The sequence below is a fragment of the Sylvia atricapilla genome, chromosome 18 (assembly GCF_009819655.1).
Source record: "Sylvia atricapilla isolate bSylAtr1 chromosome 18, bSylAtr1.pri, whole genome shotgun sequence".
Taxonomy (NCBI): Eukaryota; Metazoa; Chordata; class Aves; order Passeriformes; family Sylviidae; genus Sylvia; species Sylvia atricapilla.
In genome coordinates, this window is record NC_089157.1 from 4,160,185 (window position 1) to 4,172,471 (window position 12,287).

Below are 12,287 nucleotides of genomic sequence, written 5' to 3' on the forward strand. Positions count from 1 at the left end.
TTGTTCTCCCTCACCAGCATGCAAACCGTGTCTGAGGCAGCCCTTTACTGAGCGTTTGGAGCGCACTGGGGAGGGACACGGACGCTGAGGAGCAGTAGAGGAAGGAAAGCAGGGTGGTATTTCTGTGTGCGCTCACCTCAGTGCACGTTACAATCAACTGCTCAAGACAATGTTTTTATAGGGCTGAATCCTGCTCCTACAAGTCAGCGAGACTTTCACAGAGAATCAGACAACGGTTTGCACAAAAGCACTTTCAGGAGGGATTAAAGCAAGCAAATAAACTTATGTCAGTAATTTTAGCACTCTGGTTTAAGCGGAAATGTTCGAAGGCATAAAAGCCAGTTAATTCCCATTGGAAATCAATGGTAGCTGAGGGAATACAGCATTCTGGTACCCTTGGAAAGTTGTCCTTTGACTGCGAACTGACCTATCTCTGCTTTCTCTAAAATAAGATGGAGATGTAAGGTGCTTATTGATTTTTGCAGCTGTCCTCAGACTTTTTGCCTGAGGGGAAAAGTTGTCTCTGTGAACCTCATATTCATCCCACCCTGTGCCTCTCCCTCTTCAGAAGAACCAGCCACCACTGAAGCTGAAATTTTAAATCTTGTAACAGCACTGTCGTGCTTTTCAGGGTAAAATTCAAAATACGAGCTATTTCCAGGGACAAAGGAGGTTGATTCAGCCCGGGTTCGCTATCCGCCTCCACCTCAGCTTCCCTCCGAGCGCATCTGGAGCGCTCGGCGCGGGGCACCTGCGGAGCGCCGCTGCCTCTGGCTCTCCCTGTCGGCCACTGACACCTCTCTTTGCCTGAGGATCTAAAGCACAGCTCCGAGCCGCATCGCCAGCGATGCCACCGCGGGAGGGAAGAGCCAGATTCCAGCGGAGCGGCCAGGGAAACTTTTCAGGCAGCTCCCGCAGGCTGACGCTGCCCGGCGGGGCTCGATCCGCGGGGAGATCCCGGCTCCGGGATCCCCAATCCCGGCGGGGAGAGCCCCATCCTTAGGGGAGAGAGCCCCATCCTTAGGGGAGAGAGCCCCATCCTTAGGGGAGAGCCCCATCCTTAGGGGAGAGAGCCCCATCCTTAGGGGAGAGCCCCATCCTTAGAGGGGAGAGCCCCATCCTTAGGGGAGAGCCCCATCCTTAGGGGAGAGCCCCATCCTTAGGGGAGAGCCCCTTTCCCGGAGGGAAAAGTCCCGTTCCCATCTCTTGGAGTCCCGTTCCCGGCTCTTAGAGCCTCATTCCCGGAGAGCACAGCCCCGTTCCCGGAGAGCACAGCCCCGTTCCCGGGGAGCACAGCCCCATTCCCGGGGAGCACAGCCCCGTTCCCGGAGAGCACAGCCCCGTTCCCGGGGAGCACAGCCCCATTCCCGGGGAGCACAGCCCCGTTCCCGGCCCTTGGAGCCCCGTTCCCGGCCCTTGGAGCCCCATTCCCGGGGAGCACAGCCCCGGTTCCCGTCCCTTGGAGCCCCGTTCCCGTCCCTTGGAGCCCCGTTCCCGGCCCTTGGAGCCCCGTTCCCGGCCCTTGGAGCCCCGTTCCCGTCCCCGCAGGGTCCCCGCCCGGCCGCTCTCTCCGCGCTCCCCGGAGCTCCGGGCCCGGAGGGCGGCTGCGGGCCCGGCACGGGCGGGGTCCCGGCGGGGTCCCGGCGGCGGCGGGCGCGGAGCGGAGCGGGGCAGTCCCGGCGGGGCGGGGGCGGCCCTTCCCCGGGGGCAGCCCGGGACCGCCCTGCCTCCCGCGGGGGGCGGAGCGGCCGCCGCCGGGGCCGGGAGCTCCGGGGCCGGTGCCGCGGTGCCGGGGCCGCCGCCGCCGCCCATGGAGCCCAACGGGACGGCGGCGGCGGGGGACAACGGGACGGCGGCGGCGGCGGCGGGCGGCGGGGCCGTGCCCGGGAGCGGCCCCCTGCTCATCCCCTCGGCCTTCGGGACGGTGCTGTCGGTGATGTACGTGGCCGGGGTGGCCGGCAACGTCTACACGCTGGTGGTGATGTGCCACTCGGCGCGCTGCGCCGCCCCCATGTACAGCTCCATCGTCAGCCTGGCCCTGGCCGACCTGCTCTACCTCTCCACCATCCCCTTCATCGTCTGCACCTACCTGGCTCAGGACTGGTACTTCGGGGACCTGGGCTGCCGCATCCTGCTCAGCCTGGACCTGCTCACCATGCACGCCAGCATCTTCACGCTGACCCTCATGTGCACCGAGCGCTACCTGGCCGTCACCCGGCCCCTGGACACCCTGAAGCGGTCGCGGGGCTACCGGAAGGTCACGGCGGGGGCCGTCTGGTCCGTGTCGCTGCTGCTCACGCTGCCCATGATGCTGATGGTCACGCTGACCGAGGGGGGCAAGGCGGAGGGCAAGGTGAAGAGGATGTGTGCGCCCACCTGGAGCGTGGATGCCTACAGGACCTACCTGACCGTGCTCTTCAGCACCAGCATCATGGCCCCGGGCATCATCATCGGCTTCCTCTACACGCGCCTGGCCAGGACCTACCTGGAGTCCCAGAGGAACCCCCCCCACAAGGAGAAAAGCAAGAGATCCCCCCGGCAGAAGGTCCTCATCATGATCTTCAGCATCGTGCTGGTCTTCTGGGCCTGCTTCCTGCCTTTTTGGATCTGGCAGCTGGTGCGCCTCTACAGCAGCTCCCTGCAGCTCACCACGCAGACCCAAAAGTGCATTAACTACCTGGTGACCTGCCTGACCTACAGCAACAGCTGCATCAACCCCTTCCTCTACACCCTGCTCACCAAAAACTACCGCGAGTACCTGCGCAACAGGCACCGCAACTTCTACAGGTTCACGTCGTCCTTCCGCAAGAGGGGCTCCAACCTGCAGTGCTCCTGGGGCCGCTCCATGTCCTCCAGCAACCAGTACGACTACAGCTCCGAGGCGCTGGGCATGGCCACGCTCAAGGACAAGTGAGGAAGAGGAGGTGCTGCCAGCACGCAGGACCGCCAGAGCGTCCGGCCAAGGTAGGGCTTTGGGAGCCCCGAGCCCTGCAGGGGAGTAAAAACTCGTTTCTGGTACTTTCTCCAGCCAGGGGTGAGAAGCCGTGTGAGTCGCGATGCTGCGAGATGAGTTTGGATCTCCATCGGCCTGAGGGCTGTCGGGGGGGTCCTGCCGGGAGCCAGCAGCAGTTTGGGACAAATCCTGCGGGGTTTGGGGTGCAGAAGATGAGGGGGATGCTCTGTTCAGTTCTGCCACAAACTGTTCCCGTGCTTGGCTGAGTTTTGGCTCCAGCTCCCTGCACCGTTTCTCATGTGTGGTGTCCTCAGTGCTGTCTTGGGGCTACAGCTGGGTCAGAGGTGCAGAAATCTGAAATTGGCCCTGTGTCACTTAACTGAGCTGCCAGCCTTGGGTTTGCCCTGTGGGTTACTGCTGGCTGTTTCTGGAGTGTGTAAAGAGAGACTTTTAAGCCCCTTTTCCTAATTTCTATTACATTATGGTGCACTACTGTTCTATCCAGCTTAAAGTCTCTACTTTAAAATTCATTGCAGCAGCACTTTGAACTCCAAGCATTTAAAACCACCAGGTAAGCTGTCAGAAACCACAAGATTACCTTTAAAAAACTAAAAAAAACTCTTGTAATTTTTAAAGGTTTCTACCTAAGGTGGTTTGAATTTGCCACTGATTTTTTTTTCCTTGAAAAAGTTGGTCCTTTTCTTAAAAGTCAACAGAGCTTGACAAATCTGAAAATTTACCTTGGAAGAAATAAAAAATTATTTATAATCCTATCACTCAACGACCTGAGGCTCTAAGAAAAATGACTGAATCCTATATCATGAAAACCATTATAAAAGAGACAAATTTTTTCATGACATTTGATCAAAACTGTTTTGCCTCAATGTATTCTGCTCATTTTCTCCCTGCTTGGCATCTCACAGTAAACCTTCACCACAGATCCTGGAGATGCCTGTGAGCACTTAAACAATTGTAAAGTGTCAGTTTATAAATAAAAGCTTATTGAAAACGGACCCTGCTCAGGCTTCCCCTCGCCTGGTCTCTTCACCCAGCTCAGGGGGGTGTATTTATCAGGGCAGATGCTGCAGTTTCCAGCTGTGGGGATGAAGTTGGGTTCAACATTCTTCTTTCTTGTTCTGGGACGGACTCTGGGGATAAGAAAAGCACAGCACGAGTTGCACAAACTCTTGTCAGCAGCTGGCGATGCCCAGGGAGCTCAGCAGCAGCAGTAGTGGAAGGAACTGTCATTCCCACGTTTTTATTAATTATTCCAACCTCCAGCTGCCTGAGCAGAGTCTCCCTCCAGCCCTGCAGTGCTGCATCCCCTTGGGGGATCCTCTCACGTCCCACAGCAAACTTTAGGGTGTGCTAAAGTGAGACACCAAGTGCCAACACCACAGACAGGGCTGAGAGCAGAGAACAGACACAGAGACACGCTGGAGTTTGTGCACTCAGCTGACAGAGAAATTCACCAGCTGAATGAGGGTGTTTCTGTGCTGGAGTCAGCATTCTCTTGGGATGCTTTCTGGGGAGCAGGGGAGTGAGTAACTCACCTTGCCCATATCACTTTTAACCACAGGACTGTCTTTGAAACACCACTGATCACTGTTATATTCCAGTGTTGCACAAGACTCCAAGCTGGGCATCATAAATAGTCCTAATGTTGTCCATTCCTTCCAAAATAGGGAGGCCAACACACAATTCATGTTGGGAACTGGCAGGGAGAGCAGAATTCAGCAGATTTGCAGAATAACTTTTCAGAAATTAATTGATTTTTTAATTTTTAATTCTAAGCTCATTGTTACTTTTCCTTTGGTTCCCATTTCCAAGGCTGGAAATCACTCTTATATAAGAATTAAAAAGATAAGACTGAACTCAGAAGGTGTCTTGGGTAGGCTGGGGTATGAATTTCATGTGCAAAGTGTGTCTGGACAGAAGTCCTGGCAGAGCCAGGCATGGCTGCATCCTATGAGCTGGACAGGGATCAAAAAAGAGTTTTAGGGACTTTGCTTTGTACTTAAAAAAAGAAAAAAAGCTGAATAGCCTAAACCCGCAGTGTTTAATAAGAGGGGGAAGCTGAAAAGGAGTTCTGCATAGGAAAAAAAAAAGGGGGGATGAAAATGCAGAGCAGATGGGCTCTTCAGTTGTGAACTAATGTGGGGATAAGCAAACAGAGGGGGCTCATTTAGGATACACTTCCCAAGACACCTCTCAGTCCCCTGAAGAGATTCTGTTCCTCTGCTCAGTGGCACCAGCAGTGAGTAGTGGCTGTGCTTTCTGTGCCACGTGGTGGGAGCATGAAACATCAAAGGGTTGACGGAGGGGCATCCAAATGAAAGGCAAAAGTCTGGATATTTCAAAACCAGTGTGCCCAGGAAGGTGATTCTCTCCCTCTATTCTGCTTTGGTGAGCCCAGCCTGCAGTGCTGCTTCCAAATGTGGGGTCTCCAGCATCAGAGGGACACAGAGCTGCTGGAGAGAGCCCAGGGGAGGCCATGGAGATGCTCCCAGGGCTGGAGCCCCTCTGCCCTGGAGCCAGGCTGGGAGAGCTGGGGGTGCTCACCTGGAGAGGAGAAGGCTCCAGGGAAACCTCAGAGCCCCTTTCATGACCTAAAGGGGCTCCAGAAGAGTTGCAGAGGGACTGGGAACAAGGGCCTGGAGTGACAAGACAAGGGGAATGACTTCCCACTGCCAGAGGGCAGGGTTAGATGGGATATTGGGGTTAAACTCTTCCCTGTGAGGGTGGTGAGGCCCTGGCACAGGGTGCCCAGAGCAGCTGTGGCTGCCCCTGGATCCCTGGCAGTGCCCAAGGCCAGGCTGGACACTGGGGCCTGGAGCAGCCTGGGACAGTGGAAGCTGTCCCTGCCCATGGCAGGGGTGGCACTGGATGATCTTCAAGGCCCCTTCCACCCCAAACCACTCTGTGACTCCGTTACATTTGTCACTGCTCAGGATGTTTGTCCCAGCCCCATCCCAGCCCTGCTCCTCTCTCCCCCAGGCTCTGACAATCCCATCCAAGGTTCCTCCAAGCAGAGATCCTGTGAGCTGGATGGTGCCCATGACACCTTGGGAAGGCTGACCTGAAACAGAGACTGGAGAGAGCCAGAGAATAAATTAGATATTTATTGAAAGGTCTCCAGGATACACCTTGGGCAGGACAAGAGCCTGGCCAGGGCTACACCCAAGGTGGGCCCAAAATGGTCACAAAATGGACAAATGGTCACGAGGTCTCACACTTTGATAAGTTTTGGTCCATTTGCATGTTGGGGTTTAATTGTCCAATTCCAGCTCCAGGCTGTGAGGTCCCATCCTTCTTGTTCCTCTCTTCAGCCCACCCTTGTTTGTGCTTTTGGGCTGGAAGTTGTCCTTGGTGTGCAGCAGGAGAAGGATTGGTTTTGTGTCCCTGCTGTGTGCAGAGCTGAGTGACACTGACTGTGAGCTCAGAGCTGCACCCCTGGGCAGCACAGAACCTGAAATACACAAAAGATAAAACTTCAGGCATCACCCACCCAGCGGGTCCCTGGGCCCAGGAGAGGCTGTCTCACACCCAGAAGCTGCTGCTGTGTGTGCTCAGTGACAGCTCTTCACTGGTGCAGACCTGCACAAACACCACTCCCAGGGCTCAGAGCTCCATTGAAAAGCTGCATTCCATAAACAACATCCCTCCTTCTGTCCCATCAGACCAGTTAAAGTGCCAAAAGGCTTTAGGTTTGGTCCTGCTGGAGCAGATGTTTTAGCTGAGTTCCCATTGTGTAACTGGGCAAGCCTTGACTCCTCTTGGGGTGCTCATGGTTTGGGAATGAGGACAATGTCCTTGTGGGTTTTCCTTCAGCAACAAAACCAAATGAATCTGGTAGCTGACCTGGGAAGGGGATTGCTGCTGGCCCTGCCTGGGGCTGACACAACCTTTAGGTTACCTGGGAGGGGTGGCTTTAGCTGCAGCTCAGCCAGAGGATTTTGGGGAGGTTTGGGGTTGGGATCTCAGCATTCCCAAGCACATCTCCGTGTGCAGGCTGTGCTCAGCTGCTGTAAGGCAGCTCAGGCTATTTCCTGCATGAGGCAGAGTTATTACCTGTCCTCAGCACTGAAGAGTTGGGATCCCCAAAGCTATGAGATTAAAAACATCTTGTGTCCCCAGCCAGAGGCTGTGTGAAAACTGAGATAACCAGAATCTGCATGATGGAACTTTGCAAATTCTGTGACTGGTGTCACTTCAGGTAAATCTGAGGCATCTCAGGCCTCAGGTGAGTAACAACAGGGAAGTCAGTCAGGCTGTAACTAAAAAAACAACATATGGAGAGTTCCTTGAAAACTATTTTGCTTTGGCTATTTTACATTCCAGGAAATCAAGTTCTGTGTACCCTGGGGTCACTTGTCATACCCAAATCATTGTAATCCTGTGGTTCTTAATGCTTTGGATGTTTTTTATTAGAAATGAAATGTTGCTGCAGGTTCAGTGACACAGTTACTTCTTCATTTTTAGGGAATTTTAAGAAAGGCAGCAGCCTTTTTCTTGTTGGGCCAGAGGCTGTAAAACTCCATACATACTTTACAAGAAAGAAAATAATTTAATCACTAGAGATTTTTTCGATACCCCTTAGGATTTAGGGGTTTATAACAAAAAAACTCAGCCCAGACTGGGAAAGAAAAGCAGTTTCACCCTGAGTGCTCTCTCCTTCCTTTATGGAGGGATCTTCTCAGGTGGGAGCTGCTGCAGCAATGGCAATTTTTCTAATTTTACTTGACCAAAGATCACTGCTTTGTGGGGAAAATGGAAATGGTTGTTTTTATCAGACACAGGAGAATCCACCTGAACTTTATGGAATTTTTGCAGCCTTTACCATCAGTCACTGATTTTTTTAATCATCTTTCTCCCCACTTTCAAAAAACAAATTTGCAATAAAAGCTCAAAAGCCCCACATTACAATTCCCTCATGAGTGCAAGCAAATCATGAACATTTTAACTGCTATTCCAGCAGTCAGGTTTGGTGCTTGGTGTGTGACTGAACATCAGGAAAGCCACCAAAAGAGAGGGGATTTTATGAGCATTTTGCACCTTGAGCTGCAAGATGCACCATGGGATTAATTGTGGAGAATGGAAGAGATGACAGAGTTCGTAATCAATTATGATTTATTACAATCTATTAATAATCTATTAGAATCTATTCACAAGCTATTCATAATCTCTTCATAATCACGAGGATGATGAGAGAAGAAAGCACATAAAGCTCATTTCACAGCCCAGCCCTCAAGCCCTGGGCACAGAAAACGTAGAGAAATCCTCAGAACAGCCCCAGAACGTCAGGAAGCTTTGCCAGAAGTTTGGCTGGTTTGAGGACACTTGGCTTTTCTGTCATATTTCAGAGTCCCTCTGGTGGCAGCAGCAAGTTCCCATCCCGAGGTCTCAGGGAGAAAATTTGCTTTTTTTTCTTTCTAGGCTTTAAAACAGAGTAGTTGCCCCAAATCACAGCACAATGTCACTACAGAAAAGCATTTTATCCCTTTATAGTAGAACATTACTTTGGCATCTGGAGGGGAAGAGAACAGAAAAAACCTACTTCCAGGAGCTCCCTTTCCTCTCCTGTGTTTCTTCCTGTGCCAAACCCAGACTAACTTCATTCCTGCCATTTTGCACAGCATCCTCCCAGCCAGCACCCACAGAAACACCCAGAGCTGCTGGCTAACTCCAGTTTAGTCCAGCTGGGTTTTTTTTTTTTTTCTGCCTGATAATAATGGGGTTTGCTGTTAGTTTCCAGATTATTTTTTTTCTGGGGACTAGAGAGACGCAGAGTTAATCCCTGTGGTTTATGAGAAATAAATTGCTTTGTCTTCCAAACAGTAGCCACAGCTTCGCAGGGTGTAAGTACCTTGTAAAGTTCTTGTTATTACCATTATGGAAGGGTTTTGCCCTTCTTTGGGAATGTGTCTGAAGCACAGCAGGGAGAAAGGATGCGTCAGTTGGGGGCAAAGTGCTGGGAGGGGTTGGATGGCTCAGGCTGAGCTTTGTGAAGGCACATGGAGGAACTCCTCCCAGCCAAACCTCTGGGATGCAACAAGCTTCTGTTAGATACCCAATTCTTTTCAGAAAAAAAAATTAAATAAAATGTTGTTATTAGAAAATTATTAATAATTAATGAAAACATTTATATAATAACATTATACTAAATATAGGTATATTAAAATCTTAAATGGGACATTTCTCAAAATGGGGTTTTTTAATCGTAACTATTTCTGCTCAGGACTGCAGCTTTCTGCCCACACTGAGTTTCTGGTGTGGCATATATCACCTTTGGGGAGACTAATTTCAGTTTAACAAATGTGAATGGTCAAAACTGAGCTTTGTGATCTGTGGTCACAACTGGAGCCATCTTGTCCCCAAAGAAAATGGAAAATGCTCCCAATGGAATTTACCAAAGCAAAACTGCTGCATTATTTTACTTCGGTCACCTACCCAAGAAAGAGAGAATTAAAAGAGGAAAGAGAGAAATGAATCCTGTAGAAGTCTTCTGGCATTTGGCCTCTGCTTTTCTGGTTCTCCCCATTTATAATACAAATTTTAAGTTAAATGAAACATTTTGGTGAGCACTAGAAATGCTTCTACAGTGAAAGATGAGGTGAAGAGTTAAAGAGCATTCATTAAAGCATTTATTTAAAAAAGGCTGAGCTTCAATACTGCAGAAGATCCCACTAAGACCCTTCCATTGAGATATCTGGAAGGGGAGAAGTCAGTAATTTTGTGCCCCATCAAACCAGCAGCAGTATCAGCCATACCTGGCAGAGGGAACAGTTCTCAAACCAAAGCCATGCTAATGCTGAAGAAGTAAAATCTGCCAAGTTTGTTCCAGCTTGTTTTGGCCAATCTTTCTCTGAAATGCTGTTAGTCTTTCCTTGTGCATTCTTGTTAGGATCTTGAATTCAGCTCCTGAATTCTTAACTAGAACCAAACACGACTCCATCCAAACAAAGCAAGGGAGATTCCTGAAGCTAAATGTGGTGTGTCCATAAGCACAGTTCATCTGTGTGCTCCTGCAAGCCAGGGCCGTCCATCAAACTCACAGCCTTCTACCTCTGTTATTCTTTGAAGTATCAGCTTGACATTTGAGAAGCACAAGGCTGCCTCTTGCAAGAAGCCTGTCAGGGGAAGGCACTACAGAGCACTTATTCTTGGGGTATATTGAGCCTATCTTTCAAAAATCCGCAAGGATGGAGCAGGTAAATTAACTCTAGCGTAGTAATGCTAAAAGGGGAGAGACAGCAGCACCCCTGACATGTGCAGAGAGGGCACCTAAACCTCCTGGGAGATGCAGGTCCCAAGCTGGGCATGGCAGGAGGCAGCAGCAGCTCCTGTGGCAGGCTCCCTTTGGGGAGCTGGCAGCCAGCCCCCAGCACTGCACTAAAAATCCCAGTCACTCCACGGGTTTAAATCAAGAGTCTTCTTTTTCTTTGAAGCAGATCTTTTTTTTCTTTCATTTAACACTGTAAAAGGCAATATTTTACAGAAATGGCATTATTGTAAAATCAGCTGGAGCCTCACGTTGTGAAAGCAGCTTCCTGCCCCTGGGCAGTGTCCAGGTTCAGGGTTGGTGACAGGGATACTGGAGGAGTCTGCAGCCCCTGCCTGCCCTGGGCCCTGCAGTCAAGGGCATTAATTTACCTTCCTTCACCTCATCTGCTGCTGGGGACTCAGAGGCTTCTGCCCCAGAAGCATTTGTGGTGTTGGTAACTCAGGCAGGCTTAGAAGCAGACAGTGAATGAACGAAAGCCAGGAGAGGTTTTCCAGGGTTTGATGTTGGGGCTGCACAGTGCTGGAGCTGAGCAGAGGGATTCACTGAAGCAGGGCAGCTCACAAGTCCTGGATCCTGCTAGAAAATGACCTCTAACTGGGTCACTCGTGGTGCTGTTCATTGCCTAGAAAATAGCAATGCTATTTCCAGCATCTGTGCAGATGTTTTGAGGTGTCACCGTTGTGTGTGACAGGTTTGGAGGTGGCTGGGGGAGAGATGCTGTGTGTGAAGGGGAAAGGTCTCCTTGCAGGGGTAACTTAGGGTTCAGGCTGCCTATTCATGGTCAGACAGAGGAAATGTGTGTGGACCAGAACCTCTGTGCTTTTGATTCATGGCAGCTGGGCAGTGCAGATGTTCCTTCAGCCCCAGCCTTGGCAGCTGTGCCCGGCTGGGATCACGGCTGAGATGAAAACCCATCATTTCAGTGCAGAACCCTCTGACAAGCCCTTCCTCGGTGAGAAACAACAGCAGGAGATGCGTAGGGAAGCAAAATCTCTTCTTTACCTCCTGGGAGCCTCGTGCCCACATCGTGAGCTGGGAGCACTGGGGTCAGGGCAGAGCCTGTGCCTCAGCTCAGAGAGCACCTTACCCATGCAGAGGAGGCTGGACAGACAGAATTATCCCAACACTCATTGCTGACTGCTAAACACAACACAACCTCCCTGTCATTCTGCTGTTGGCAGCCTTTTAGAATGATTAAACCTGTCCAGGAACCTCGGCCTGCCTGAGGCACAGCACAATTAATTCCCAACAACAGAAGTGGAGGAAATAACCAGCTAACTTTGCTTGGCTGCCTTCACGTGTTGGGGTTTTTAATACAAAAGCAAGTTGATTATGGAAAATGTCCCTCAAACTTCAAAGCATTGCTTCGATCCTTGCAGCAGCTTCTTTTAGGTCAAATGAGCAAGTGAAGCCTCACATCCTACAGTGCCCAGTGTTAAAGCTCCCTGCAGATCTCATTTAAGTGGGCAGGGGCCACAGTGGAGGGATGGGGACAGGGCTGGAGCATCACTTGGGCTTTTAACTCCACCCATATAAGAGAATATTTTCTCTCCTGAGCATTGTGTGCTCTGGGGTATTCAGTGTCTTATCTCTGTTACTCAAAAACCCCCAAACAAACAAGTTTTGGAGTTAGTCCAATAAAAGACAAGAAAAATCTTTAAATCTGTAACTTCAGTGTATGGGGAAGGTGTTTGTATCCCCCAATTCCAGTTCTTGTGTTCACAGTCCCAGAAACAGCGTGAGAGAGACCTCAGGTGTGGGGAGAAGGACACTGACAGCCACACTCTCTGCAGAACACAGACATGAAATCCTCAGTGTGTCACCCTGAATTACTCATTAATGAGAGCACAGAGAAATGGCTTTAGGCTGAGAGGAGCCTGAGGAAGGCAATGCTGCATCATCTCCAGGCTGCCCCTGGAAATCAGGCTTTGCCCCTGGTGAGGGGAGTGCAGGGGGAGGAGATGGGCACCCCAGGGGCTGTGGGCACAGCTTGTGCCCAGGCACTGCCCCAGTCTGGGGACATCTCCCCTGCTGCCAGCACCTCTGTGC

General features: G+C 51.1%; 1 protein-coding gene across 1 annotated transcript; it reads left to right on the top strand.

Annotated features, from left to right (window-relative positions):
* Positions 1 to 1,810: 1,810 nt before the first annotated feature.
* On the top strand, positions 1,811 to 3,275 carry LOC136369169 (urotensin-2 receptor-like). The gene has a single exon (XM_066331823.1). The coding sequence runs from the start codon at positions 1,811 to 1,813 to the stop codon at positions 2,912 to 2,914; it is 1,104 nt and encodes a 367-aa protein (XP_066187920.1). The 3' UTR covers positions 2,915 to 3,275.
* Positions 3,276 to 12,287: the final 9,012 nt, after the last annotated feature.